Source organism: Lissotriton vulgaris, chromosome 1_1 (genome assembly GCF_964263255.1).
Source record: "Lissotriton vulgaris chromosome 1_1, aLisVul1.2, whole genome shotgun sequence".
Lineage (NCBI taxonomy): Eukaryota > Metazoa > Chordata > Amphibia > Caudata > Salamandridae > Lissotriton > Lissotriton vulgaris.
In genome coordinates, this window is record NC_141685.1 from 1589342355 (window position 1) to 1589367007 (window position 24653).

At 44.6% G+C, this 24653-nt stretch overlaps 1 protein-coding gene across 1 annotated transcript in view; it reads left to right on the forward strand.

Annotated features, from left to right (window-relative positions):
- CFAP54 (cilia and flagella associated protein 54) overlaps positions 1-24653 on the forward strand; it is a 2285874-nt gene that overhangs the window by 1560469 nt on the left and 700752 nt on the right. Inside the window, exon 52 of the mRNA XM_086918163.1 lies at positions 14856-15052. Within this exon, the coding sequence (XP_086774289.1) occupies positions 14856-15052 (197 nt within the window). The remainder of the gene's footprint in view (positions 1-14855; positions 15053-24653) is intronic.

Here is a 24653-nt window from a genome sequence, read left to right on the forward strand (position 1 = left end):
CCTAATAAGTGTGATGACAATGTGGCACTAGATGAAGGTCTTTTTTATCCTGCTCCAAGAGATTATTCTTCTTGTGATATTTGGAAATGCCATTGCCTTATGGAATAAGCATCAACAGAAATTGTACCTGTCAATATCCACAACGGAGGAGTAATTGACTTATTGAGTATGAAGGCCCCTACTATGCCCTTAGTAAATATTGCATAACTGGAAAAGAAATGCTGAGTACGTGACCATTGTCTAAGCTGTTTGATTAAAAAAAAAAAACTTTTAAAACAATGCAAGGAGCATGGTAGTGGTTAACGCTACTTTTTTAACTTGTAAATTGTTGTTGTCTTTTAAAAAGCATTTTGCTGCACTCACCGTTTTTGAGCACCCAGCACTGCACAAACCCCCGGAGGTCAGCTGAACAATACGCTGCCACCGGAGAGTGTTTGTTTACCTCGCCGCCATTACGAGGACATAGGCCACGCCCACCGGATAGGCCACGCCCCCTCACTCGTTACCTGCTACAAAAGCGCGCTGAATCCTAGCGCTGACAATTGTAAAGAAGGAACCTCCTGAGGCTTGAGCCGGGAGTAGAGTGGAAACGCTACTTTTTTAACTTGTAAATTGTTGTTGTCTTTTAAAAAGCATTTCGCTGCACTCACCGTTTTTGAGCACCCAGCACTGCACAAACCCCCGGAGGTCAGCTGAACAATACGCTGCCACCGGAGAGTGTTTGTTTACCTCGCCGCCATTACGAGGACATAGGCCACGCCCACCGGATAGGCCACGCCCCCTCACTCGTTACCTGCTACAAAAGCGCGCTGAATCCTAGCGCTGCCCATTGTAAAGAAGGAACCTCCTGAGGCTTGAGCCGGGAGTAGAGCGGAAACGCTACTTTTTTAACTTGTAAATTGTTGTTGTTTTTTAAAAAGCATTTCGCTGCACTCACCGTTTTTGAGCACCCAGCACTGCACAAACCCCCGGAGGTCAGCTGAACAATACGCTGCCACCGGAGAGTGTTTGTTTACCTCGCCGCCATTACGAGGACATAGTCCACGCCCACCGGATAGGCCACGCCCCCCTCACTCGTTACCTGCTATAAAAGTGCGCTGAATCCTAGCGCTGCCCATTGTAAAGAAGGAACCTCCTGAGGCTTGAGCCGGGAGTAGAGCGGAAACGCTACTTTTTTAACTTGTAAATTGTTGTTGTCTTTTAAAAAGCATTTCGCCGCCATTACGAGGACATAGGCCACACCCACCGGATAGGCCACGCCCCCCTCACTAATCTGCCTCCTACAAAAATGTGTTCATTTAGGAAGCGCAGCGGACGAGCGCAGCGGGCGCGACGAATGCGTGCCGAAGGCGCGCATAAGGCAAGCTCGTCTGCGCTCGTCCGCGCCGATTCCGGGCCAGGGGCCACACCCCTTACAACCCAGGCTAAACAGACCATAGCCTACAGCCCAGACGCTCTCCACGACTTGAGGCCCGTGGGACATGATTGTCTGAGGTACGGTCTTGATACTACGTCCCTTCCAGCCACTTGTCCAAAATGTAACGCCCCCCTCTCCATATGGCAGAGCAAACCCTCGAAGCATGAATACCGCATGCTCCTTTTAAACTGTAGATCCCTTCCCAAACATAAGGTGGAAATATCCCTCCTACTGGAGGCACGCAAGCCGGACGCATTGTTTCTTACGGAAACATGGTTAATGTCTGACTCTGACCCTGATGTGGTAGCTTCCCTCCCCTCTGGTTATCAAATCACTCGTCAAGACCGCCCAGACGGCAGAGGGGGAGGATTAGCAATCATATTCAAAGATCAATATTGCTGCAGACTCGCCGTGGAAAACATTCCAGACTGTGAAAGTTTAGCCTTCTCGCTGGAGCTTTCCCCCAACCACTGCTTTTCGGGCACTTTGATATACCGCCCACCCGGCCCCCCTAAACAATTTCATAACTGTTTAACAGCAATAGTGGCGCCACGCATCTGCACTGCCTCCAACTTCACTGTATTAGGCGACCTTAATTTACATTTTGACTCACCATCAGACTCAACAGCCACTACCCTGGCCGACGACCTGGCCGCACTACAACTCACTCAACGAGTAAACACCTCAACCCATGTGAAGGGACACCTCTTAGATCCAGTCTTTAGCAACTGTGCGGAGTTTTTAACTGAGTCCCCACTCCCCCTTCCCTGGACTGACCATTTTTTGGTGCCCTTCACCTGGTCCACCGAGAAACCCATTCCGCCAGCCCCCTCGACTAGATATGCTAGATCGTGGGCACGGATACAAGTGGAAGAATGGACAAACAAACTATTGGAAAAACCTCCCTCCAACAACGAAGATCCCTGTCTGGCAAACCAGGAGTACGAAAATTGGATTTTGCACTCCCTCAAAACCATCCTCCCCCTTAAGAAATCTACGGTAAAACACTCCCACAAAACAGCACCATGGTCTTCGGAAGACCACAGGAACTAAAAGCGCCAATGCCGGAAAGCAGAAAGAAAATGGCGCTCAAACTATTCTACGGAGGAAAAAACCCGATATCGGGAAGAAATAAAAGCATATAAAGAGGAGATAAAAACTGCCCAAACAGCATACTTCTCCAGCAAGATCCTAGCCTCAAAATCTAAATCCAGGGAAATCTTCCAAACTTTGCAGAAACTGACTAAACCACCCCCCCCCCCGCCCCCTCCAGTGTATACGAGGAGAAATCAGTCTCCCAATGCAACGACTTGGCGGAATTCTTCTCGGCCAAAGTAAATAAAATATACACTTCCTTCCCTCTCGGTACTACCTCTCAGACAGTTCAAGATAACAACAGGGGATCAGACCTTGGGCTAGCCTCCTCACCTACACTTGACCATTTTCCCTGCATGGACCTGGAACTGGTAGAATCTATGGCTCGGAAAGTGAAATCCGGCTCTCCAACCGACCCGGCTCCTCCAGAGACCATGTTACTCGCATCTCCCTCCCCTGCTCAAATCCTCCAATTCCCTCATTCAATTTCGTAAATCTCTAAAAACATGGCTTTTCCCACAATCCAGCTAATTCCCTTTGTCCCCTTAGCATCAGATCAGCGCCAGGAAACCCACGGTGACCGTGCGCTTTATAAGCCTACCTTAACATAACATACTTGCATATCCAAAAATATGCAAACACACAATCAATAGCTACACTTTATGGTTGACAATAAATACTGTACTTTCAAAGTTGTGCTCTCAAATCAGTGGTCTATATATTCAACAAATGCATGACCCCGGTAATAGCGCGTATTGAATGCTTATGGGTCAACATGTGTCCATTCCTGGATGAGGGCTGCTGAAAGCACCATCACAGGCTTGAGCCAAAGCAACTTTCAACAAGCAATGCAGTACCTGGGCCTAAGTCTCAATAGAAAAAACATCTGCCCTTGTGCAAGTAAAAGAACGATTTTCTATACTAAGCAACAATCAGAAAATTAGATTACATTCCACGAATCAGTCTGTTGACTTTACCCGTGTATCCTTCTGATTTCACGGTAAAACGTTTGAATTTGGATAATACAAGAAAAACTAGAAGCACAACTGCGCACAATATCTGGTCAAAAATCTTTAAGCCGCTCACCTCGTATGACAAGCACTGCATTAGTGACAAAGCAGCAAAAATCCATCCAAGGGCCACGTTTTACATCAAGACCCTCAGCTTTTCCTGATCATATATCACTCTGAAATAGTAATGAGCACGCAATCCGGAGTTATCTGTGAGTGGCTACTAGTCTCAAGAATAAAAGCTGTTGCCCATAAAGATTCTGGAACTCAGGCCCATAAGATTAACTCTAAAATGCTTTGTGTTACAAAGGTAAGGGGATCCTGTTCTATATCCACAAGTATGGTGGAAAAATACTGTCTTTTCTCTGAGTTTATGGGAAAACGAACTCATTCTTAGAAACATTTGAGAATTTACTTAGGCAAAAACAAGACACAGTGCCCCAAGTGGGAAATTAACAGGAAGTTACTGGTCTTGCCTTGTGGGATCGTTTTGACACTCCCCACAAAGAGAGATGGCACCTTTCCATACGTTTTCATAGGGCTCTCTAGAACGCAGGTAGAAGCATTTTTGTTTTATCCATTTCCATAATGCCTTGCATGTTGTAAAAGATGAAGATGGAATCCTGCACCATCATGTTAGTAGCTCTAGCATGGAGCATACAACATTGGTTCACAGACCAGCAGAACATATCTGTGTGCACACTCTAACAATTCAAGCCAGACACTCATTCTTTCCAGCCTGGGACAATCCTCATCAATGACATACATCTTTAAATGGAATAGGTTTTGTATCTGGCTACTATAATACACTCTTGCTGACCAGAGAATCTCATGCTTGAATTTTAAATACTCTTGCATATGGTACACAGTCAAAATATCGAGTTTTAAATTTCGACCTACCAAAATATCGTGTTTGAAATTTCGAAGGTGCAGAATATCGATGTCAAGAATATCGTTGGACAGAATATCGACCCTAAGGTAAGTAATATCGAAAGCATATATATCGATGTAACTAATTTCGATGACACTAATGTCGAAATTTGTATTATTTTTTTGTTTTTTATTATGTATGTGTTATATGTTTTAGTTAAGTATTTAAAATAATTTATATTATATGTGTATTACTTTTATATATTAATACATTTATTTATAAGTAAATTATATGTTTTAGTACCGGAGCGGGTTGTGGGTTTATAGGGGAATAGGGTGGGAAGTAATTTAATTGTAATTAATAAGATATTCTTTATGTATAATTTATTTTGTAATTAATTTTTAATTGGCAATTAATTATTTTAATTGATAAATTCATTATATAATTGGTAATTAATGTTAATGTTAATTAAATGTTATGTTTTAGTACCGGAGCGGGTTGTGCGTTTATAGAGGAATAGGGTGGGAAGTAATTTAATAGTAATTAATAAAATATTTATTTATGTATAATTTATTTTGTAATTAATAATTAATTGGCAATTAATTATATTAATTGATACATTAATTATTTAATTGGTAATTAATGTTAATTTTAATTAAATGTTATGTTTTAGTACCGGAGCGGGTTGTGGGTTTATAGGGGAATAGGGTGGGAAGTAATTTAATTGTAACTATCAAAATATTTTTTTATGTATAATTTATTTTGTAATTAATTATTAATTGGCAAATAATTATTACTCCAGTATTGGAACTTTCATAGATTCCCATAGCTAGTATCATTCTCCGTCGTCGGAATGGGAGCCTCGGTAAATTATATATATATATATATACATATGTAACTATAAAAAGGTAGATAAACCGAAAAGAGGTACAAAAAGGAAAAAATTAGGCCTAGGCCTTATACTATTTTGTAGCCTATAGGTGTCCTTTTGAAAAAAGACCCAAATGTAGAGCACCAACCAATCAGATCAGCCTCATCCTGTAGAACCTTCCTGAGAAAGCTCAGAGCCTTAGATTTTCTACCGCACGTTGGTGATAGGGAGTCTCCCTAGAGCTCTGCTCTAGTTTTCTATTGAGGTACTGTTTTCTACAAAAAATTTCAGGAAATCTTTAAATTTGAGATATGGCAGACCAGGAGAAGAAAAGCCTCTTCAGGCCTTGTGCCACATGTTCGAAAAAACGACTTTTTACTGAGGATAAGCATAAGTATTGTATTTACTGCTTATACCCAGATCATAAGGTGGCAGACTGTAAAATCTGCAGAACATTTTCAACTAAGACCTTACGTGACCGTGAGGGGCGTCTGCTGATTTGGTTGCAGAAGCTGAAGACAGGAGAGAAATGTATTTCCAGTGATGAAGAGGATGCTTCGTCTACTTCTTCAAAGAGGTCACAGAAGAGGGGTAGGTCATCTGCTTCAGTTTCTACGGAACCCCCCTCTAAGGCTGTGCGTGGGACCTCTGACAGGTCTGGCAAGCCTAGGCCTAACAAATCTCCTCACGGAAGTGAAAAGGAGAGGGAGAGGCCGGTACCTCAGGTACCAAAGTCAAGGAAGGAAGATGGCTCGGCTGGGCCATCCCATCAGGCTGATGGTTCGAAATCTTTCAAGAAGCCAGCTGTGGAGGGGACTTCAGCTGGCAGGAGTAAAGATGCTAAGACCTCGTCGACGGCATCGTCGTCGAGTTTGCCTACGACGACGGCATCTCCTTTGCCATCGAAGAAGCTGACGTCGACGAGGGTGATTCAGAAAAGGGGGTGGTGATGAACAGAGTGTCTGAATTAAGCAGACCACTCTTACCCAGTCCAAAGATCAGGGCTTGATCCATCACCGTTTTTTAGCTCACTGCACCATCCCAGCTCAGAAGCTTGGCTATATGCAAATTAGTCTGACCCTGGCCCAGTGCATCATGGGAACAGGGCAGACCAAACTACCAAGCCAATTCTTATACTGGGAAGGAAACAAGCTACCGGAGACCGGTTTCTGGCATTTCAGCCGTCTTCGGCCCGGCTTGCTTGAATCCTGATGGTGCAATAAGCAAGGGACTCACATCTGAGTATACCCTTCCACGAGGGTAACATCGTCGACGACGACAATTACACCATCCATAAAGACGTCGACAACATCAGCGTCGACGAAGACATCGACGACTATAGCGTCGACGAAGACGCTACGTCGACAATGACAACACCGTCGACGACGACGACACCGTCGACGACGACAACACCGTCGACGACGACAACACCGTCGACGACGACAACCCCGTCGACGACGACAACCCCGTCGACGGTGACAACTCCGTCGACGACGACGATCACGTCGACGATGACGATCCCGTCGACGACGTCAGTCACGACGACGATGAACTCGACGACGACAAGACCAATTCTATCGTCGTCCACCTCGACAACGCCACCGTTGACGATGGAAGGGTCGTTGTTGGAGAGGGCTGAAAACCCTAGGAAAAGGCGGATTAAACCAGAGATGACTTCGCCAAGGAAGGTACCTTCATTGCCTCTGGCCTTATTGCTTGATGAAGAGGATTACTCGGAAGAGGAGGATGGTGAATTTGGGGATGCGTATAGCCCATCACAGTTGCACCTAAAGTATCATGACTCAGAGCCGGAGAACGAATATTTTTATCAACAACAACAACAACAGCAAGAGGATCGCGTACAATACTAAGAAGTACCGAACCAGCAGGGTATGGTTTCTATGCCGTTGTCTCTGCTCACAGACTTCCAAGCTATGTTGGAGGAATATCGTGGCAGGCAAGCGGCGCGTCCAGTACAAGGACAGGCACCGGAGCAACCACAGACGTCGACTACTTCCTCTTCACGGCCACAGCAGGGGGAGGCTGTAGATATTCCTCAGAGGGTAGAGCCTACCCAGGTTGACACTTCAGAGGATGAAGAAGAGCATAATCAGGCTCAGGATCCAGATGTTGAATGGGATCAATATGTGATTCCGGATCCGGCATCGCCAATACCGGACCCGGTTGACTCACCTCCGGCGGACGTGGGAGGTTTCCACAACTTGATGGATAGAGCCACAGCACGGTTTCAGCTCTCCATGCCTTCAACTTCTACAGATTGTTTCTTATACGATTTTAAAGAATCATATCGCAAGGCTGTCCGCTCCATTCCCATTGTGGAACACATATGGAAAGAGGGAAAGATGGTCATGCAGACGCCGGCTACGGTTATTCCAACTCTTCCACGTTTAGAAAAGAAATAGAAGGCGCCGGATGACAGTCCAGCTTGCCTTATTGGACAACCAAGACCGGATTCAGTGATTTCGCAAGCGGCTCAAAGAAAGTCACGCAATCCATCAGCTCCTCTTACAGCTCTGCCGGACAGAGAAGGAAGATGATTAGATAACGCAGGGAAGCGTTTTTCGTCTATTTCAAGTTTGCTGGTCAGGGCTTCCAATGCCCTAGCAATCCTAGCACGGTACGACCGTCAAATGTGGAGTGATATCTCGCCATACCTGGATCAGCTCCCAAGCGACCCTAAAGCTGAGGCCCAGAAACTCTTGGAGGAGGGACAACGTTCCTCATCTGAAATGATTGAGTGCGCGATGGACATCGCTACCACCGCTTTCCGCGCTCTAGGGGGAGCGGCGGTACTTAGACGACAGGGCTGGTTACGAGCGACCTGGTTCCGCCTAGAAGTCCAGAATAAAATCCTGGACTTACCCTTTGACGGGGACATGCTGTTTGGGAAACATGTTGATGAGCTCTACAGGGAATAAAGAAGGACACGGAGACAGCTCGGTCCTTAGGCACATTACAATTATAGGAAGACACCTTTCCGTGGAGCAAGAGGAAGAGGATTCACATCAACAAGAGGCAGTTACCAACAACAACGCTATACTCAACAATCGCAATCGTACAGGCCTCAGTACGATAACCAGTACTATCAGCGTCAATCGCAATCGCAATCGCAATCTTTCTCTCACCAGAACTCATGCGGGCGGCAGGGTCGTCCAGGCAGGGATGCCTCCAAGCGTCAATAGCGGCCTCCTGACTCTGCCAACTGTTCCTCTGCCCCATGTGTCACCTGTGGGCGGCAGGATCTCTCAACATATGAGCAGCTGGGAACTAATAACATCGGATCAGTGGGTATTGAACATCATCCGTCAAGGACACACATTGGAGTTTCAGGATCTTCCACCGTACAGAGCTCCCCACGCCACCATTACAAAACACCTAAGCCTTCTGCAAATGGAAGTTCAACAAATGCTTCAGAAAGGGGCGATACAGCGTGTCCCTCTATCGCAAAGAGGAGAAGGCTTCTATTCCAGGTTTTTCCTGATCCAAAAGACCAAGGACAAGTGGCGTCCGATCCTGGACTTAAGGGAGCTCAACACCTATCTCGTGACACTTTCATTTCGGATGATTACACTCCAGGATATCTTGCGCCTCCTGAATCCAGGAGATTTTATGGCAACGTTAGACCTGGAAGATGCCTACTTCCATATCCCAATCCACCCAGCTCACAGACGTTTTCTTCGCTTCACAGTGGGCAATAGTCACTTCCAATTTATGGTGCTCCCATTTGGGCTGAGATCAGCGCCAAGGATATTCACGAAGGTGCTGGCCCCCCTGACAGCTTTTCTGAGAAGACAGTCGCTAGAGGTTTTCCCATACTTGGACGACTGGCTGCTAAAGGCACCGAGTTATCAAGTGGCTACAAGAGCAGTAGAGACATGTTTGCGTCTCTTCGATCAACTAGGATTCCAGCTCAACAGAGAAAAGTCAGTCCTTCGGCCGGCCAATTCGGTGAAATTCCTGGGCGCTCCTATAGATACGCAGGTTTGCAAAGCTTTCCCATCAGAGGAAAGACAAACAAAACTCATTTCTTTGGCCAGTCGGCTACAAAAGAGGCAGTCAGTGACAGTCAGGATGTACAAGTCTCTTCTAGGGTCGATTTCATCTTGTATTCAATTGATAACGTACTGCAGACTGCGAATGCGTCCCTTCCAAGAACAACTAGACCTCCAGTGGAGGCAAGTGGACGGGTCTTTCAACGACAAGGTCAAGGTCACTATACAGATGAAACAGGCTGGTGGATAAAAGGTTCTCACCTCTCGGTGGGTCTCAGTTTCAGATTGCCTCTAGCCCCTCAAGTCATTACAACAGATGCCTCCCTTCAAGGATGGGAAGCGGTCATGCAAGACCTCCAAGTCAGTGGGCATTGGACGCCGGTGGAACGTCGTCTACATATCAATATTCTAGAGCTGAGAGCCATTCGGTTCGCTCTGTTAGCATTCCTACCAAGGATAAGGAATTCTTCCATCCTAGTGCGTACAGACAACACCACAGCCATGCGCTATGTCAACAAACAGGGTGGCACAAGATCAACACAGCTGTCCAGGGAAGCTCAGCTGCTGGGGAAATGGGCGATTTCGCAAAACATCATGCTGGTGGCAGAGCATCTGCCAGGTGTGGACAATACAAAGGCGGATACTCTGAGTCGCCTAAAAGTGATGTCTCACGAATGGGAATTGGACGATTCAGTGATCAAGGAGATATTCGCCCACTGGGGCACACTAGCGATCGACCTGTTCGCCACGCCGGCAAACAAGAAATGCCGGTATTATGCAAGCAGGGAACACCATTGGGGATCGCTGGGGAATGCGCTTTTGAAGCCTTGGTCCGGCACATTTTGTTACGCCTTTCCTCCGTTCCCACTAATTCCACGAGTCCTCAGGAAGCTCAAGATAGACCAATGCAGGATGATTCTGATTGCTCCCGCCTGGGCTCGCCAGTTTTGGTTCACAGAACTTCTCCTTCTGTCTCAGGACCATCCCATACATCTCCGACCCTGCCAGTCGCTTCTGTCAATGTCGAACGGACAGGTTCTCCACCCGAACCCGGACTCACTTCAATTGGCAGCATGACTCCTGAGCACAGAGAGTTCCGAGATCTAGACATTCCTGAAGAATGCAGACTCATCTTGGCTCAGGCGCGAGCGCCTAGCACGAATAGGACATATGGAGCAAAGTGGAAACGCTTCTGGGTATGGTGCCAGCGAGAAGGGGTGCACCCTTTTTCATCTGATCCACACCAACTCTTGCCATATATCCTGTCGTTAGCTCAGGCAGGTCTTGCCCATTCTTCCATCAAGGTCCACTTGGCGGCAATCTCCAGGTATAGAAGGACGGGGTTGGGTCCTTCACTTTTGTCAACAAGAGTCATAAAACAATTCTTGAAAGGACTGTTCAGGGTGTTTCCACCAATCCGACCTCCACCTCCTGTTTGGCATCTAAATGTGGTCCTGGCCCAACTAATGAGGCCTCCTTTTGAACCGATTCATAAATCTGACTTGAAATTCTTGTCATGGAAGGTGGCCCTTCTCCTCGCTCTCACATCTGCGAGGAGAGTGGGGGAACTGCAGGCTCTGACCATTAAAGAGCCCTTTCTACAGTTCAAGAATGATACCTTAATCCTTAGAATGAACCCCAAATTTATTCCAAAAGTACCTACGGACTTTCATTTAAATGAACCAGTTGTTCTGAATTCATTTTTTCCTCGGCCTTCCACTTCGGCCGAGAGAGCACTACATTCTCTAGACATCCAGAGATGTCTCAAATTCTATCTTCAACGCACGGCTGGGTTTAGGAAGTCACCTCAGCTGTTTGTGGCTTTTGGAGCCCCTCGAAAGGGGTTTCTGTTATCAAAGCAAGGGATCTCCAGATGGATATCTAGTGCAATCCGTTTCTGCCACCAGGCGGCGGGGAAGCCCCTGGAAGGACAGGTTAAAGCACACTCCACGAGGTCTATCTCCTCTTCAACGGCGTTGTTTGCAGGAGTATCGATAAAGGACATCTGCAGAGCGGCCACCTGGAGCAGTACTCATACCTTTACAAGACACTACTGCTTGGACTCCTCTGCTAAAGGGGATGCAGCTGTTGGGCAAGCGGTCCTGAGAAATCTCTTCCAGTGAGCGGTGAGCTTTCCTTTCTACCCTCCTTCCTTTTCGTTCACATTTCGTTATTTATATTGTTGGGTTTTTTACATGTACTAGAATATGATGATGACATTGTAATTGATTATGTGAGATTACTGGAATTTTATACACGAAATGTGATATGTGTACTACTGCTATCTACTCTGATACAAGCTATGGGAATCTATGAAAGTTCCAATACTGGAGTAAGAAACAAGTTACTTACCTGTAACTTTAGTTCTCCAGTATTGGTATCTTTCATAGATTCCCATGCGCCCACCCGCCTCCCCTGGGAAACTCACCCCTTTTTTAGCATATGGCATAAGAGCTATACAACGGCTACGAAAATCTGAGGCTCTGAGGTTTCTCAGGAAGGTTCTACAGGGTGAGGCTGATCTGATTGGTTGGTGCTCTACATTTGGGTCTTTTTTCAAAAGGACACCTATAGGCTACAAAATAGTATAAGGCCTAGGCCTAATTTTTTCCTTTTTGTACCTCTTTTCGGTTTATCTACCTTTTTATAGTACATATACATATATATATATAATTTACCGAGGCTCCCATTCCGACGACGGGGAATGATACAAGCTATGGGAATCTATGAAAGTTACCAATACTGGAGAACTAAAGTTACAGGTAAGTAACTTGTTTCTTTTAATTGATAAATTAATTATTTAATTGGTAATTAATGTAAATTTTAATTAAATGTTATGTTTTAGTCCCGGAGCGTGTTGTGGGTTTATAGGGGTATTGGGTGGAAAGTAATTTTATTGTAAATATTTAATTATATATACATTTTTAGTTATGGATAATTAATGTATTAAAAATTTATTAATTGGTAATTAATTATTTTAATAGATAATTATTTTTTAAATTGTCAATTAATGTCTAATTTGTAAATATTTTTTAATAACTAGAAAAATTAATTAATAATTGTTAAACATTTTTTAAAATTTTAATTTGTATAATGTATTTTAATTTTTATTATTGATTTAAATTTAAATAATATTTTATTGTTATGATAAATAATGTATTCTTTAATATTAATTATTTGGTGAGTAATATTTAATAATTATTATTTATTGGTGTTTGTTGTTAATTTATTGTCAAGTAATTATTCAAATGTAATTGGTTTTATTAATTATTACTTGTTTTTTATTGATGTTGATGTATTTAGAAAATGTATTGTACATTATTTCAAATATAAACATTATTTATAAGTATGTTAAAATAAAAATCTATGTTATTAAACGCTTTCCCTACTGTTGCACCCTTTGGAGTTGGAATAGTAATTTTGCCCCCTACGCTATCCAAAGCTTTCCCTACTGTTGCACCCTTTGGAGTTGGAATAGTAATATTTCCCCCAACGCTATCCAAAGCTTTCCCTACTGTTGCACCCACTGGAGTGGGAATAGTAATTTTTACCCGTACGCTATCCAATGCTTTCCCTAATGTTGCACTGATTGGAGTGGGAATAGTCATTTTTACCTACCCGCTATCCAACACTTTTTGTACTGTTGCACCTACTGGAGTGGGAATAGTAATTTGTACCCGTACGCTATCCAACGATTTCCCTACTGTTGCACTCACTGGAGTGGGAATAGTAATTTTTACCCATCCGCTATCCAGCGCTTTCCCTACTGTTGCACTTTCTAGAGTGGGAATAGTAATTTTACTCCCTACACTATCCAACGCTTTCCCTACTGTTGCACCCTTTGGAGTTGGAATAGTAATTTTTACCCTTACGCTATCCAATGCTTTCCCTACTGTTGCACTCACTGGAGTTGGAATAGTAATTTATACTCTTACGCTATCCAACGCTTTCCCTACTGTTGCACTCACTGGAGTGGGAATAGTAATTTTTACCCAGCTGCTATCCAAAGCTTTCCCTACTGTTGCACTCTCTGGAGTGGGAATAGTTATTTTTACCCACCCGCTATCCAATGTTTTCTCTACTGTTGCACTCTTTGGAGTGTGAATAGTAATTATTCTCCCTACACTATCCAATGCTTTCCCTACTGTTGCACCCTTTGGAGTTGGAATAGTAATTTTTACCCTTACGCTATCCAACGCTTTCCCTAATGTTGCACTCATTGGAGTGGGAATAGTCATTTTTACCTACCCGCTATCCAACACTTTCCCTACTGTTGCACCCACTGGAGTGGGAATAGTAATTTTTACCCACCGGCTATCCAACGCTTTCCCTACTGTTGCACTCATTGGAGTGGGAATAATAATTTTTACCTATCCGCTATCCAACACTTTCCCTACTGTTGCACCCTATGGAGTTTGAATAGTAATTTTTAGCCTTACGCTATCCAATATAATTTATATTTATTTATGTGTTATATAATATTTTTATTATGTTACATAATGTTGTGTTTAATTAATTTTTTTAATATTGAAAGTATATTTCATTGTTTTTATGTATTAAATATAAATATTTATTATTATTTATGTTATTATTTTATGAGCGTTGATGTATTTGTAATTAATAGTATTTGTTAATATTTTTAAATTAATTTAAAAAATAATAAATATAATTAATTAAATATATATTACATAGTGTATGTTTAATTTTAATTAAATGTTTAAAATTAAATATGTATTATTTATTCATTTTAAACATTCTAAAATATTTTTACATAAGTTTAAATTATATAAAAGTATTATTTACTTTATATTTCTTTTTATTATTAAAAAAAAAATGATATTTTTAAATACAGTATTTTTAACATCGATATTTTTGTTTCAATATTTTTGTACTTACCATGTTGTAGATAGGGTGTCGATATACTTGCCTTCGATATTCCAGCGTCGATATTTTGTCTGTCGATATCCTGTCTCTCGATATTCTGTCAGAGGTTCCTTGCATATATAGCACATTTAATGGCCATCTCTTGTTACCTGACTTGACCTAACAAACATTCCATTTGCTCCCACAGAATTTTTATAGAATATATAAAGGGACTAATAATGTTTTTTTCACTATGAACCGAATCCTGTTTCTTCCTTGGAGTTGAAGAGAACTTGTTGCAAGTCCATATTAAGATCCACACTAGAATTATAATATCACAGTAAGTGAGGCCTCCATGCCATGCTCGCACTGATGGTACCTACGGCCTGCCCCAATGCAATGACACCTGTCTTTTAGCTATCAGTAAAGCTATCGCAGAGAATCGTCTAATGCTTTTTTTGAGTGGCGACAATTAGTTACTTTTAAATGAAAGTTATTATCCTCTGTAACTTTCCCATTATTTTGAATCATCAAGGTCACAATATATTTAAATATAAATATTATTCTTGAAAATGACACAGCATAAAAGTTTTTTTATTATGTTTATGTTCCAACAATAGTAAAACTTTAGTTCTGATGGTATAGTCCATTTTTCGTTCCTATTCTTTTGGAAGAATGTATGATGAAAACATATGATGAGGTTTTTGTTCCACAGGGAATCTTACTGACTGAAGCTGAAGTACGTCTCACCCGCATCCTAGAGGAAATAAAAAATGAAAATATCATGGAGGAAACTCAGAAAGAAAATATCACTTCACCTACAGAATTCTCCGCTCCAGACTTGGAAGTTGTTGTTGATGCTCAACTTATGCTGGCCGCGATTGCTCAGCAAAGGCATCAGACTGCTTTGAGGTATGCTTGGTTTATTACTGAATAATATTGTCCAATTGAAAAATATTTAAAACAACATTTTATGGTAACTATCTGTGAAAGGTTAAAAAAGGGAAATGTGATTGATGATTGGTGGCACTATCACTAATTCGAACGTTTTTAGGTTTCGCCTAGCGCTGTGCTTGTGAAATCTATTGTATTCAATATAACTCTTTAAAAGGGACTTACACCCATACCCCTTGCTTTTGTTGCTTATCATTGGTTCCTGTGTTTGCTACTTATTTTTTCTCAGTTTCTATTGGCTGTAGCATACTGCTTCCTGTTGATTCTCGTGTTTTCTTCGTGTGCTTCTCCTAATAGTTTCCCAACAACCAAGTACTGTTTCCACCCGCTGAAGTGGAACAATTTTTGTAAGGTTTTGCATGCACATGGCTTGATTTGGGTTCTTCTTCCTCCTCCCGCTGCTTCCTCCTGCTCTGTTGACCCCCTATCCCACGTGGTTTGTTGCTTGTTATCTTTCGATGCTCGAATCACCATTAAAGATTCTGTTTAGGCATCGCCTCACTATGTAACACCTTGGTGCAATTAACCTCATTTCACTGCACAGTGACCCTTTTTGAAGCAGCGTGCAATGGAACCTTCTCTGGGAGGGTGGTTGCACAAATGAATCCAACTTGCTGAAGTTCACATACTTTATTAACCTGTAATTAACTTGGTGTGCGAATCACCGCTAATGACTCGCAGGTATCACCACTTACCAGCAAGATGGTTCTGAAAATGGAAACAAATGAATGCTGAAAAAACAGCTGCCTCTGGTCTAATCTTTTGATGCACACTTGAATAGTACAGCCTCAAAAACGCAGAGAGCTCCTTCGTAGTCAGCCTGCTCTGTTGACCCCCTGTCCCACATGGTGTGTTGCTTGTTATATTCCAGTGCTCGAATCACCATTAAGGATTCGATTTAAGGATCACCTCTTGCCAGCAAATGTCAGTGTGATGTAACGCCTTTCTGTAATTAATGTTTCACTGCACAGTGACACTTTCTGCAGCAGAGGACAATGAGACCTGCACTGAGGGGGGTGGGGGGTGCACAGATAAAACCAAGTTGCTGAAATGCACATACTTTATTATCCTGTAATTGACCTGGTGGGCGAATCACTGCTAATGACTCGCAGATGTTGCCGCTTACCAGAAAGATGGCTTTGAAAATGGCACCGAATGCATGCTGAAAAAAACAGATGCCTCCACGCAGGTCAAATCTATTGCTGCATACTTGGATAGAACAGCCTCAGAAACGCAGACAGATTCAGGTGCTATAGCCCCCTTATAATCGCTCTGTTACATTATGGACTCCTTTACATTGAATTCCCAAATCTCTATATGTCTTTAAATACCTCATGTTGCCTATCGCCATCTCCCCTGTGTACTCTGCTCTTCAATGTAGCCAGCCTCATTTTTGTTTTATTTGCGCGGATTGAGAAGTCATTGATTGGGATTATTTCAAATAAAACAATGTCCTACTCTTGTGCACAGAATACCACCGCCACCCAACACCCTCAATAAAAATTAACCTGGGCTTAGTTTGTGTAGTAGCGCTACGTGTAGCTACGTGAAGTGCACTTTGCACTACGCGAGCTACGAGTAGCACTGCACAAACTGCGTAGTGCGGTAGGGAAAACCTGTTCGCAACATTTGAATAGTGCCGGATGCTTGTCCGCACTGAGCAATCATTGCAAACGGCATCTTGCACAGTGCAAGCGGTCATTTTCTGCCACTCGAGTAGGTTTTTACTGGAGCGACAGCTTTCTCAACACAAACTGGTAGTTTTTCATTGCGAGCATACTCGACCACTGTCAGTGAGAAACCTGACCTCCCCGCGTTGAGAATCTCACCGGGAGGTTAATTTTCCACGCAAGTGATCAGCAACTTGATGTTGCTGATCGCGAACGAGGAAAAAGTCTCGCCGGGATGTCATTTTGCTCGCTCGCAGTCACCAACTTGGCGTTGAGGACCGCGAGCGAGCAAAAAATGCCTGCTACGCTACACGTTTTTGCTCTGTGCTATGTGCAATTCATGTAGCGCATAGTTGCGCAAACTACGCGGGCGTAGTGTAGTTTTCTGCCCAGGCCTGATAAAAATCCGACCTGTCTTCCCAAGCTAAAACAGAACACACACACAGTGATAGCTTCTCTGCTGCAGATATCGTGGGCAGCTGATGCAGTTTCAGCATATGTAAATTGTTTACAAGCATGAACCATGACAAGCATGGCAGAGCTGCTGTTCTACGATCTGTGCACACTGTTGAATACTGACCATAGTGAATACTTTCAAACTTATACATATTTTTTATTGAAAGGAAATAGTGGGTAAGGCTATTGGCTTTGACACTGCTTGTTGCCTTCTTGTTAACCCCACTCTCCTTTGATTACATGCAGCTCATGTTTGGTGTGATTTTCTTGTTCCTCACTAACAGGCACCTTCTTGGCACTGTCTTACAAAAACGGAACACATTTTGGAGCACTTTACATTGTCCTTCAACAGTGCTTTCTCATGCAATATCGTTTTTAATTTGTTTTTCTATCAGCGGCACACACTGTCATGGAGCAACTTGAAACTGCTCTTATTCTTTTTCTGTCTGGTGAGTGGGTGGGAAGCTTTTCAGCAAATTAACATTTCCGTTCCTGAATGAAATAGCTATACTACATCTAGTATCACTTATCTCAGTACCAACCTCCTATTTGCCGAGTGGTTACAACAAATGATTTATTAGATGTCAGAATAGTGAAAATAAAAATATTGTCTGGCATAACTAGTCTGGCCTGAATAATGTTTATGATATCATATGTAGATTTTATTATTGACTCCTCCACAGAAATATTTTTGTAAACCATATTTAGGACACAATCTTTTTGTCAGACGATACCATAGTCACACTTTTGTAGAGGTTGGTGAACATTTTATAATATTTTTGCATAATTGACAATCTGCAGAATAATGGTCTACACTTGAATGTACATGTGTACACTGCCATTATGCTATTGCCTTTGAAACGAATTTGATACTACCTGTTAAAGTGCATTTTCTTGCCTTTTTCTAACTAGGCCATAATTACTTCTCAACGCCATCTTGTTCAAAATGGATGTCACATTCATTTTTATTATTTTTGCTGGACACAATTAAGAAGAGTCATGCTTGTTTATTTACTATTTACACTGCTCTCGAAAAGGCTCTTTACCATGGGCTCAGTATTGTAACTTTCTTCAAGATCCCGCTTATGCTGCACCCAATGGTAGGGGAAAACATCTTGCCAAATAAAGTATATATTATATGAATAGATACAGAAACTATCTTTCTCTCTCTCTCTCTCTCTCTCTCTCTCTCTCTCTCTCTCTCTCTCTCTCTCTCTCTCTCTCTCTCTCTCTCTCTCTCTCTCTCTCTCTCTCTCTCTCTCTCTCTCTCTCTCTCTCTCTCTCTCTCTCTATATATATATATATATATATATATATATATATATATATATATGTGACAATCCCTGCTACCTCTCGCCCGGAGCCCAGTCCTGGATACCGCTGCGCAGGAAGAAGAGAGGAGACCTCAGGTGCAGTGAGCAGTAATTTTTATTTCCTCGAGGAAGCGGCACACCACAGCATGACGTTTCGGCCTACACAGAGGCCTTGATCACATATATATGTATATATATATATTACCTACTGGCGGTCGCCAGTAGGTATATATAGTTAGGATTTTTTCTCTATGGGACTTTTGAAAATTCTATGTCTAATAACTTTGGCGTTTGTGGACGGAATCGGCTGAAATTTTCAGGAAAATGGCACATTTTGTTTCTGAGCAGCCCCTGAAAATTTGGGGGGGGGGGGTTCGTCAAGGGGGGCCGAGAAAAAAGGGGGTTCCCAAAACGCGTTTTTCCCATTCATTTTTCCATGGCCTCACTTTTAGCTCGAACGGCTGAATGGATTTGTACGAAACTTGGCAAAATTGTAGGGACTGTTAGCCCGATGTGCCTTTGCTAGGTCTCAATATATGTGCTCCAGTGGATTTTGAGAAATTAACGTTTTAAAAAACAGATATATCTATGACAGCGTCCCGGGTAGCGCTCCGGTTCGCGAACTTTTAGCGTAACGGAACTTTGCGAAGCGAAGCTGATTGGCTCTCCGGTGTCTGTCAACATTCTAAACAGTCCGGAACGGCCGCCATCATGTCTCTCGGTAGGATCGAGAGACAAGAGGAGGAGAAAAACGAAGGGGGAATTTATTGAAAGGGGGCAAGGTAGACCCTTCTTGACCCCCTAGGAATGATGTTGGGGTTATTAAAGGGTCCCGTGGGGCAAATAAAAAAAATTTGATTTTTTCCGGTAGAAGCGCTTTCCGGTTTGCGAACCGGGTCGCGAAACGGGAATTCGCCATTTTGTGTTTCTTTTTAATTAAATTACAAGATGGAGGAAAAACAATGTGAGAAATGGGTATAAGGGGGAACGGGAGACGTATCCTGACCCCCTATGTTTTCTGAGGGTGGCTGAGGATGCTCATATATGTTGATACATGTCTTCCAGCGGCTGCGCGTGAGCGTTTTTTTTTGGTTTTTTTGCTGCGTGACGTCTATTAACGTTCGATTAGAAGGAAATCAGGAAGTGTTGACCGCCATTTTGACACTGCGAGTAAATATATTGTTAAAAATAATTGTTATAAATTAATCCGTATTGATAAACATTGTCTGCGCCATCTTGCTTTTTTTCCAATGCCACACTTTTGTCGGGCACGGCAGCCATTTTAGATGCCTTGACCAGACCCACTCTCTGCACGCCGCCGATCCTCAGCATGGCTCCCCACCCTCGCAAGCATCTCCCCCACACACTGGTCACGCCCGCTCTCTCTCTCATGCATGGGCCATAAACCTCCCCCCATCTGCGCTGCTCTTCCCTGAGAATCACACCCTGTGCCCGCCCGACACCTCCCTTTCACCCTATTCACTACCGCACCCTCTGACACTCCTCTTCCTCTGTGTCTGATTGTCCAGGCCGGTCCCAGGCTATCACCTAGCCCTGCGGATGTAGTTTATGGCCCCAACTGTAAAGAATCACCCCTCTTCAAAGGAGTTACAGTAGATCAAGGCCCCCACCCCATGAGATCCGTCACACCACACACGTTCCTACTATCTGATAACGATCCTGTATTGTGATTGGGGAGGGGATTCTCACTGTGAGGGTGTGTGGGACCGAGCCTGAAGCGGAAGATTCCAGGGATGCCTTTTTGTACATCAAAGTCTTCACAATTATGTGTCACATTAAAAATATATAGCACTCCAACAAAGTAGTAGGATTATAACACTTTAATAACTTATAAATATATACAACGCTCCAGCAAAGTAAACACGTTAAAAAAAATGTTTTAAACAAAGCAACAATGGGCTGCTGTGAGGTGGCGTCAGTAGCGGTCTGTTGTGCGAATAGTCCGAAGGCAGCACAACGCGCTGAGATCTGGACGGCACTCAGGTGATGTCCATTAAGTTGCCGCACTGGTCTTGGCATCCTACAATGCTGCGCCGAAAAACGGTGTGGGGTGCCCCGGGGAGGGGGGGGTAGGCGGCATGAACGGGCCTCCCTAGGTGGAGGCTCCTCTGCTGCAGTGGGGCGCCCCTTTACCGTTTCAGTTGCCATTCAGCGGTTTTCCGCCCGCTTTTGCTGCACTGTGCCTCATCCGCCATTCAGCTGTTTACCGCCCGCTCTTGCGGCTACAGCGTCTCGCCCACCATCCAGTTGAGTTGCGCCCGCTCTTGCGGCTACAGCGTCTCGCCCACCATCCAGTTGAATTGCGCCCACTCTTGCGGTGCAGCGATAGGCTGCTGCCACAGGACTCTTAAAATGGCGGCCGGCTCTTCGGATTTGGGCCTGGTCCACTAAAATGGCCCTGGGACACATTTGAACTCGGACATTTGCCTGCTAGGGCTTGGGCCCCATTCTCGAAAGCGTCTCCTCAGCCTTGAAGATTCTACAAAAGTCATCGGGGCCCCCGACTCCCGCAGGCTTTCGGTGGGGAGCGGCTGCCATGATTGCTTGCGGAATGGCCACGACGGAGCTACGAGATGGTGGTGCTCTCATGCTGACGCCAGCTTCAGTCTGAAACATCCAGAAACACTGTAGACTATCAATTCGATGACTTACGGTGGAGCCCCAACGTGACCCGGTAGGGAAGAACTTGCCCTCTCCTCTTTTGACTGATGGTTCTTGTTGCCTGTCCCCTCTGTTGTCATCTAACGGAACCTTTTTGGATTGCCGAGTGAGAAAAAAAAAGGTGGGGCTTTCATCGTTTGGGAAAAAAAAATGTTTCAATCCAATGAAAAGTGTTATTTTTAGGTCATATGATCAAGCATTTCCTCATTAGGAAACCAAAAGTAAAATGAACCAATGAAAAGTTTTATAAACAAGTCACATGACCTGTTATGCGGCTTTGGGCTATAAAAAGCCTACAAAATCCGTTGGCCTGTGAGGCGGCGTCAGTAGCGGACCGATGTGCGAATAGGCCGAAGGCAGCACAACGCACCGAGATCCGGATGGCACCGAGGTGGTGTCCAGCAAGTTGTCGCACTGGTGTGGCCATCCTACAATGCTGCGCCGAAAGACGGCGTGGGGTGCCCGGGGGGGGGGGGGGAGGCGGCGCAAACTGGCCTCTCCCGCCTCCCCAGGTGGAGGCACCTCATGTGCAGTGCGGCGCCCCTTACCGTTTCACTCACCGTTCAGCAGAGTTTCGCCCGCACTTGCTGCTACAGTAGGCCGAAGGCAGCACAACGCGCCGAGCTCCGGATGGCACCGAGGTGGTGTCCAGCAAGTTTCACTGGTGTGGCCATCCTACAATGATGCGCCGAAAGACGGCGTGGGGTGCCCGGGGGGGGAGGGGAGGCGGCGCAAACGGGCCTCTCCCGCCTCCCCAGGTGGAGGCACCTAATCTGCAGTGGGGCGCCTCTTAGCGTTTCACCCTCCATCCAGCTGAGTTCCGCCCGCTCTTGCGGTACAGCGTCTCGCCCGCCATCCAGCTGAATTGTGCCCACTCTTGCGGTGCAGCGATAGCCGGCTGCAACAGGACTCTCAAAATGGTGGCCAGCTTTTTGGATTTGGGCCTGGTCCACTAAAATGGCCCTGGGACACCTTGGAACTCGGACGCTTGCCTGCTAGGGCATGGGCCCCATTCACGAAAGCGTCCCCTCTTTTGACTGATTGTTTTTGTTGCCTATCTCTTCTGTTGTCATTTAACGGAACCTTTTTGGACTGCCAAAAGGGGTTCTGGTCCGACCGCTGGTTGGTGGAGACATTTTGACTATATCCTGGACCTGCCCGGCCTTGCCCAAAATGGCGCCGGTATAAATGGGACTCGTAACTCCTTGTTGTGTACTGGTTGCCCAACCTTGATATCACGAGATACGTATGCAGTTTTGAAGCACATGGCTGGCGGGGACGAGTACTGATTGAACATTTGGACATCCCTATTGATATTAAGTTCTGATGTGTTATTGATTACTGTACTATTGAAAGTTCGAATTAACGTCACCCATGGTACTTGCCCGCAAATGTATATCTAGATAATTTTATTGTAACTGGCCCTGTCGTACTTTAATTATAAAATGTACGTCCACTGATTCCGCAACTGTTAGACACCTTAGGTCTTGCAACCTTATGGCCCGCCCGTTACGTTCTTCTACAGTGTAAATGTCCCCTCATCATATACGATTCCAGTTTTCTCCGTGGCCGGCCCACGTGGTTATAGGCCCGTATTTGTATACTGACATTTTCACAATAAATGTTTTTAAAACAAAACATGGTAGTAGTACCTAGATTGGTAAAGTTTTGAATAATACCCACTGTTTTTGAATTAGTAAAAGGCAAGTGAAATAAAGCAGCCCGATTACATGACGGTTAAAAGGTATAATACGCAGGAACGCAGTAAAGATAAATGGTCAAGGGCTGTTGTGTTTTCCACTCCTGCAACATAAAGTGATCGATAAGAATCCGATATTCATGCCTATCAGCGACTAAGACAGCAGGCCGAGCCTCTTTTGTTCAACGGCTCCCTCATGGGACGAAGAAACGCCTTTTTTCTCGAAATAGGAATATTTTAGTTGCAGGACAGTTGTAAATTTCCCGGGAAAATACATTAGCCTGGAACATTGTTAGTGATAAACTGTAAATGCATCTGGGTCCTTTGCTTTATAAGTCAGAGTGAGAAAAAAAAAGGTGGGGCTTTCATCATTTGGGAAAAAAAATGTTCTAAAGCAATGAAAAGTGTTACTTTTAGGTCATATGACCAAGCCTTTCATCATTAGAATAACAAAAGTAAAATGAACCAATGAAAAGTTTTATTAACAAGTCACATGACCTGTTATGCTTACGTTACGCGCTGCGCGCCGCGCTCTGGATCGTTTCTGGGAAGCTGCGCCTCGCGCACTGGAGCACTTCCGGGTGCGCTAACGCAGCGCGTCATATGACGCATTACGCGACAACGCAGGTCCAGAATATAGTCAAAATGTCTCCACCAACCAGCGGTCGGAACACAACCCCTTTCAGCAGTCCAAAAATTTCTGTTAAATGACAAGAGAAGGGACAGGCAACAAGAACCATCAGTCAAAGAGGGAAAGGCAAGTTCTTCTCTACCGGGTCACGTTGGGGCTCCACCGGAACTGATCGAATTGGTAGTCTACAGTGTTTCTGGATGTTTCAGACTGAAGCTGGCGTCAGCATGAGAGCACCACCATCTCGTGGCTACGTCGTGGCCATTCCGCGAGCAATCATGGCAGTCGCTCCCCTCCGGAAGTCTACGGGAGTCGGGGGTCCCGGTGACTGTTGTAGAATCTTCAAGGCTGAGGGGACTCTTTTGGGAATGGGGCCCATGCCCTAGCAGTCAAGCGTCCGAGTTCCACGGTTGCCCAGAGCCATCCTTGCAGGCCAGGCCCAAGTCTGTGGAACCGACCGCCATTTCGTGAGCTCCGTAGCAGCCGCCTGTCACTGTACCGCAAGATTGGGTGCAATTCCGTTGGATGGCGGGTGAGACGTTGTAATAGCAAGAGCAGGCGCAATTCAGCTTGTCGAGCGAGGCACTGTGTCGCAAGAGCGGGCGCAAGTCAGCTGGTCGAGTGAAGCGCTGGGGTGTAGCTGAGAAACCTCCACCTGGGGAGGTGGGGGAGGCTCGTTCGCGCTGCCTCTCCCTTCTACTGCACCCCACGCCGTCTCCTGGCGCAGGTATATGTGATGGTCGGACCAGGGCACCACAGGACGTGTCTTCAGGTCAAACGGATTGTGGGACAAGGTGTGGAGCAGGCGCAATTATCTCGGGGGCCTCCGTCAAGTGGTTCAGGGAGGCACCGCATCACATTGTTTTCCAATGCAGTCAGGTCCACAAACAGCCCCCATTTACTTTGAGAATAGTGAAGCTGCAGCAGGTGCAAATAAGCTTCAGACAGTGTTACAAGCGCTGCTCGGAACCCTTAACTATGGCACCCAACATCCAGGACTTATGCCATTTGTGCAAGGCAGTGACATCGAAGCATCTCAGGGACCAAGCAACATACCATATCCAGAGTCCTTCCCACAACCTCTGCCTTCCTTCTTACCTAGTTATTG